The 5,906-nt window shown below is 38.0% G+C and overlaps 1 protein-coding gene across 1 annotated transcript in view; it reads left to right on the top strand.

Moving 5' to 3' along the window:
• Positions 1–5,906, top strand: part of LOC107697573 (immunoglobulin superfamily DCC subclass member 3-like) — a 35,271-nt gene that overhangs the window by 26,355 nt on the left and 3,010 nt on the right. Inside the window, exons 7-11 of the mRNA XM_016498372.1 lie at positions 3,148–3,313; positions 3,970–4,220; positions 4,302–4,466; positions 4,624–4,812; positions 5,171–5,287. Of these exons, the coding sequence (XP_016353858.1) occupies positions 3,148–3,313; positions 3,970–4,220; positions 4,302–4,466; positions 4,624–4,812; positions 5,171–5,287 (888 nt within the window). The remainder of the gene's footprint in view (positions 1–3,147; positions 3,314–3,969; positions 4,221–4,301; positions 4,467–4,623; positions 4,813–5,170; positions 5,288–5,906) is intronic.

Below are 5,906 nucleotides of genomic sequence, written 5' to 3'. Positions count from 1 at the left end.
TCATGTTAATTAATTAGGCTAGGCTTTATGTAATAAATATAAAAACTAAATTTTTTATCGTAGTATGTTTCTTCTGTGTGCGGTTGTGTTCATTTGTCTCGATTTCTCCATGAGATTGTCTCACGTGAGTCTCAAGTGTAATAAAATCAGAATCATTCTCGCCGAAATTTTGGTGCTTCCCTAATTCGATGTTTTAATTAGATTAGTTGTCCGGTCGGGCAAGTAAAATTTTCTTTCACTTGCCCCTTCAAAAAATGCACACAGATCATCAAAAGCATTCTCTCGCGCACCCCTGCTGGTCGGTCTGTGCACCCCAGTTTGGGAACCGCTGCCCCACAGGAAGTGAATGAACTAAAGCCGCACACACAGAAACTTGAGATCACATTAAACTAAAGTGTGTGTGTGTGTGTGTGTGTAACAAACACTTACAATTGAGCTGGAGTACTGCAGAGTATTTCACAGTGTTTTGCAGCACTGTTGACTATTTTAGTGTTTTACAGCACTGTGGAGTATTTTCTGTTGTTTTACTAGAGTATTTCACTGTATTGTTGAATATTTTAGTGTTTTACAGCACTGTGGAGTATTTTATGATGTTTTACTAGAGTATTTCACTGTATTGTTGACTATTTTAGTGTTTTACAGCACTGTGGAGTATTTTCTGTTGTTTTACTAGAGTATTTCACTGTATTGTTGAATATTGTAGTGTTTTACAGCACTGTGGAGTATTTTATGATGTTTTACTAGAGTATTTCACTGTATTGTTGAATATTTTAGTGTTTTACAGCACTGTGGAGTATTTTCTGTTGTTTTAACTAGAGTATTTTACAGTATTTTACAGTGCTATTAAATATTTTACATTGTTTTACAGCACTGTGGAGTATTTTATGATGTTTTACTAGAGTATTTCACTGTATTGTTGAATATTTTAGTGTTTTACAGCACTGTGGAGTATTTTCTGTTGTTTTAACTAGAGTATTTTACAGTATTTTACAGTGCTATTAAATATTTTACATTGTTTTACAGCACTGTGGAGTATTTTATGATGTTTTACTAGAGTATTTCACTGTATTGTTGAATATTTTAGTGTTTTACAGCGCTGTGTCATATTTTGTTTTAACTAAAGGGTTAGGATTTTGTTTTAACTAAAGTATTTTAAAGTGCTATTAAATATTTTACATTGTTTTACAGCACTGTGGAGTATTTTATGGTGTTTTACTAGAGTATTTTACTGTATTGTTGAATATTTTAGTGTTTTACAGCGCGTTTTACTAGAGTATTTCACTGTATTGTTGAATATTTTAGTGTTTTACAGCGCTGTGGCATATTTTCTGTTGTTTTAACTAGAGTATTTTACAGTGCTATTAAATATTTTACATTGTTTTACAGCACTGTGGAGTATTTTGTGGTGTTTTTGTAGAGTATTTTACTGTATTGTTTAATATTTTAGTGTTTTACAGCGCTGTGGAGTATTTTCTGTTTTTACTGTTTTGCTGAATATTTTAGTGTTTTACAGTGCTGTGGAGTATTTTATGATGTTTTAACTAGAGTATTTTACAGTGCTATTAAATATTGTACAGTGTTTTACAGCTCTGTGGAGTATTTTATGGTGTTTTACCAGAGTATTTTACTGTATTGTTGAATATTTTAGTGTTTTACAGTGCTGTGGAGTATTTTATGATGTTTTAACTAGAGTATTTTACAGTGCTATTAAATATTGTACAGTGTTTTACAGCTCTGTGGAGTATTTTATGGTGTTTTACCAGAGTATTTTACTGTATTGCTGAATATTTTAGTGTTTTACAGTGCTGTGGAGTATTTTATGATGTTTTAACTAGAGTATTTTACAGTGCTATTAAATATTGTACAGTGTTTTACAGCTCTGTGGAGTATTTTATGGTGTTTTACCAGAGTATTTTACTGTATTGTTGAATATTTTAGTGTTTTACAGCGCTGTGGAGTATTTTATGATGTTTTAACTAGAGTATTTTACAGTGCTATTAAATATTTTACATTGTTTTACAGCACTGTGGAGTATTTGATGGTGTTTTACTAGAGTATTTTACTGTATTGTTACATTTTTTAGTGTTTTACAACACTGTGGAGTATTTTATGGCGTTTTACTAGAGTATTTTACAGCACCGTTACATTTTTTAGTGTTTTACAGCGCTGTGGAGGATTTTACAGTATTGTAGCGCATCGTAGGGATTGTGTTGGGTTGGAGTGGGAAGGAACGGATGGATAATAGAAGAAAGCGAGGCGGAGGGGGAGGAATAATTGTGTCTGAGTGACGGATCACCTCTGACCTCATTCCAGCAGGCCCGCAGGAGATGATGTGGGGGGGGGGGATTTTATGACAAAAACACAGAAGCAGCAGCTTAAATTCACTATTTTTAGAAATGAAACATCTGAGGTTTGTCCTGTTCATCAAGCCACTACTTACAAAATACACCAATAAATGAAATATTGAGTGTGAATGATCTTTGAGCAGGATGACATTAATCAAGTTCTGAGATGATGAGCATTTACACAGTTTACAGTCATTAGACACAGAATGATGCAAATTTAAGTCCACAAATTGTTTTCCACAATATTAATGCCTCCAGTTGCGCTTTGTCGTTTATTCCCATGTTGTGTTCATGTGTATCGTGTGAATGTATGTTTCTCATGTAAAGCTGCTTTGACTGAAGATCTGGAGTGAAGAGCCTCCAGAGCACATTTCTTACACAATTAAATAGTTTCTCAAATTAAATAAATGGCTTTCACATTATCTTTTTTGTCTTTAGTAAAATATTAGCTGGAAACATTTGCTTATTTTTAGAAAAAGAACAAATTATGGAATAAAAAAAAATATATATAAAATGATTATATTGCAACATACAATTGCATCAAGTTGCATTATCTTTGCAAAATTATTAATTATTAAACATTTGCTTATTTAAAAAAAAAATAGAAAAAGAAATTAATTCCATGATTTCTGACCAGTCTTTCTTTAGAAAGTAGAATGAAATATTCTTAAATTCAGAAAATGTGAAAACAGTCTGTTCAACACTGCTCAAATAAGGCATTCACTCATGTATTTATACAACAAATGCATAATATTGCATAATGTAAATAGACTGTAATGAACTCTCTCTGTGTGTCGTTCAGCTCCTCCGGAATTCCTGCAGTGGCCTCAGTCCGTGTCGAAGCCGGCGGGCAGCAGTGCCGTCTTCACCTGCCAGGCTCAAGGTGTTCCTGATCCACACCTCATCTGGCTGAAGAACGGCAAGATCCTCACGCCTGGAGACAACGTCAAACTCTCCAACAGCAACAGGTGAGAGCCAACCTACTGCTGCATCCTCACTGCTGACATATCAAAGAACAATCTAATGTTTTGAAATGGAACAGTTTATTCAACATTTAGATAAAATATTTTAAAAAATTGCATATGTTTTGTATTATATTTGCTCCATCAGGATTGTATGGCTCATACAGTGAGAATATGGAGGAAAAAACAGCTCAATTTTATTCAGAGACAAACTGAGCAAAAATATGAATTTGCTGCAAACATATAATGCAGTGATTGAGAGATGAAGAAATAACCGTGAGATGTTCTGGAGGCTTGTGAAGATCATTCCTCCGCTGAGGAACAGTGAAAATAAAGCTTCTGGAAACAAACGCTCCTCAAAAGGTCCTGAGGATCAGATTTGAGACTCTAAAACATGATTGATGGAGAATCAAGTAAAGCTGAGCTGCTTCAGTCCAGTAAGTGTTCATCTGGAGATATTACTGCAGTTATTCTGATGCTTACTTGATAAAAACCAGTCAAGATTTGACACGAGAAGCACAAGCTACAGTTACACTAAAAGAGCTTCGACTGGATAAACACTCTAAACGATCAATCAGAGACAGAAGGTGTGGAATAGATTGAGTGTGACACTGAGTTTTGATCAGATGTTGGTGTAAATGATCACGTGTGTTGATCTGCAGCACGCTGGCGGTGACGCGCATCACGGCTGAAGACGAGGCCATCTATCAGTGCATCGCGGAGAACAGCGCAGGAACCAACCAGGCCAGCGCTCGTCTCGCCGTCTCTCCATCCCTCGATCTCCCAGAAGCCCCTCAGGACCTGACGGTCACGCCGCTCTCCACCACTTCTCTACGGGTGCGCTGGGCACAGCCAGAGCCGCACGTGACGGACGGCATCATCGGATACGTGCTGCACATCCGCAAACTGGGAGGTGAGACGAACCACGAGACCATCAGACTCCGAATCAGACTCCAGACTGATGACTGACTGAATGATGTTTGTGTGCTTTCAGAGCCGGACAGCAGCGAGCTTCAGGAAGCCGTCAGCAAAGACACGTTTCAGCACGACTTCACGAACCTGCAGGCCTCCACCACCTTCTCCATCTATGTAAAAGCGTATTCACCGCTGGGAGCCAGTCAGCAGTCCAACAGCGTCATCGTCACCACACACGGAGCCGGTAAGAGTTTACATGCGTATGTGACTAATTAAACTCATGACATATATATATATATATATATGTGTACATTTGCTAAAGGTTGACCAAAACTGTATGGTAATGTTTGTTGTACACTCTTACTAGTCACTCTCACTAATCTCACCCATCTGTCTGTCAGTTCCCACGATGCCCAGCTTCTTCACGAAGGTTCTGAACAGAACAGCGATGCAGGTGTTCTGGGAGCTTCCTGCTAAAGCTGGTAGAGTGGAGGGATACAGACTCTCTCATCGCATGCTGCCACAACAAGAGTTTAGACACGAGGAGCGATTCCCCGCTCACATCAACACACACACCATCTCTAACCTCGGTCAGTACACACACACAAACACACACACACACATACACTCATGCACTCACACATACACTCACACATCAACACACACACTCACACTCTCACACACACACACACACGCTAGGGCTGTCGCGGTGAGGGAATTTCCCTTGCGGTAATTTTGAGTGGCTCAATAGCCATGTATGTTGTATTATCGCCATATACATTTATATATATATATATATATATATATATATATATATATATACTCTCACACACACACACACACACACACAGACACACGCACACTCTCACACACACACACAGACACACGCACACTCTCACACACACACACACCCATCAGTCTGACAGTCGGTGTGTGTGTCTCCTGCAGAATCGTCAGCGGTGTATGAGATCCAGCTCACAGCCTTTAACGGGAACGGCGACAGCATCGGCAACAAGCGGCTCGTCTCATTGGCTGAGACTAAAAAGAGCGGGAAAGATGCAGCAGGTGACGCTTCATATTCATCATCTGAAAATCCGCAAACAATAATTTTTTTTCAATTTAACTGCGAGATTTAGTGATTCAGAATCAGATTTCAGAATAGATCTGCTTAAATATAGGATCTGACTTCTGATACTTTTGGCTAGTAGTTTTAAACAAAAAAATCTTAATTTTAACAGCCAGATTAATTTCAGTCCCTGTTCATATGTAACACTTGAAGCATCACTGGTCTGCAGTGGGACGTCTCACACACTAGATGGAGACTTAGACCATCAGTGAACACAATCACATTCAATATGCATCCTTGCTTTATTCAGATGTTTATTTTCAGCTGCTTTACACACAATGCACATTCTGCTTTTTCTGTATGCTTTAATGTGAAATTCTTGTATTTATTGGATTATCTACTACATTTTCACAATGCAAAGACATTTACTATAACAGAACACACTGCCGTTTTAGTTCACTGTAATAATCCTGACCTGACTTTGTGTGTGTGTGTGTGTGTGTGTGTATTGTGTGTGTGTGTGTGTTTGAGTGTGTGTGCGTGCGTGCGTGTTTGAGAGTGTGTGTGTGTGTGTTTGAGAGTGTGTGTGTGTTTGTGTGTGTGTGTGTTTGAGAATGT

This window comes from Sinocyclocheilus anshuiensis, unplaced genomic scaffold (genome assembly GCF_001515605.1).
Source record: "Sinocyclocheilus anshuiensis isolate Anshui unplaced genomic scaffold, SAMN03320099.WGS_v1.1 scaffold1312, whole genome shotgun sequence".
In the NCBI taxonomy this organism is placed as follows: Eukaryota; Metazoa; Chordata; class Actinopteri; order Cypriniformes; family Cyprinidae; genus Sinocyclocheilus; species Sinocyclocheilus anshuiensis.
The sequence above is the reverse complement of the archived record's forward strand: the minus strand, read 5'-3'. Positions and strand labels throughout refer to the sequence as shown.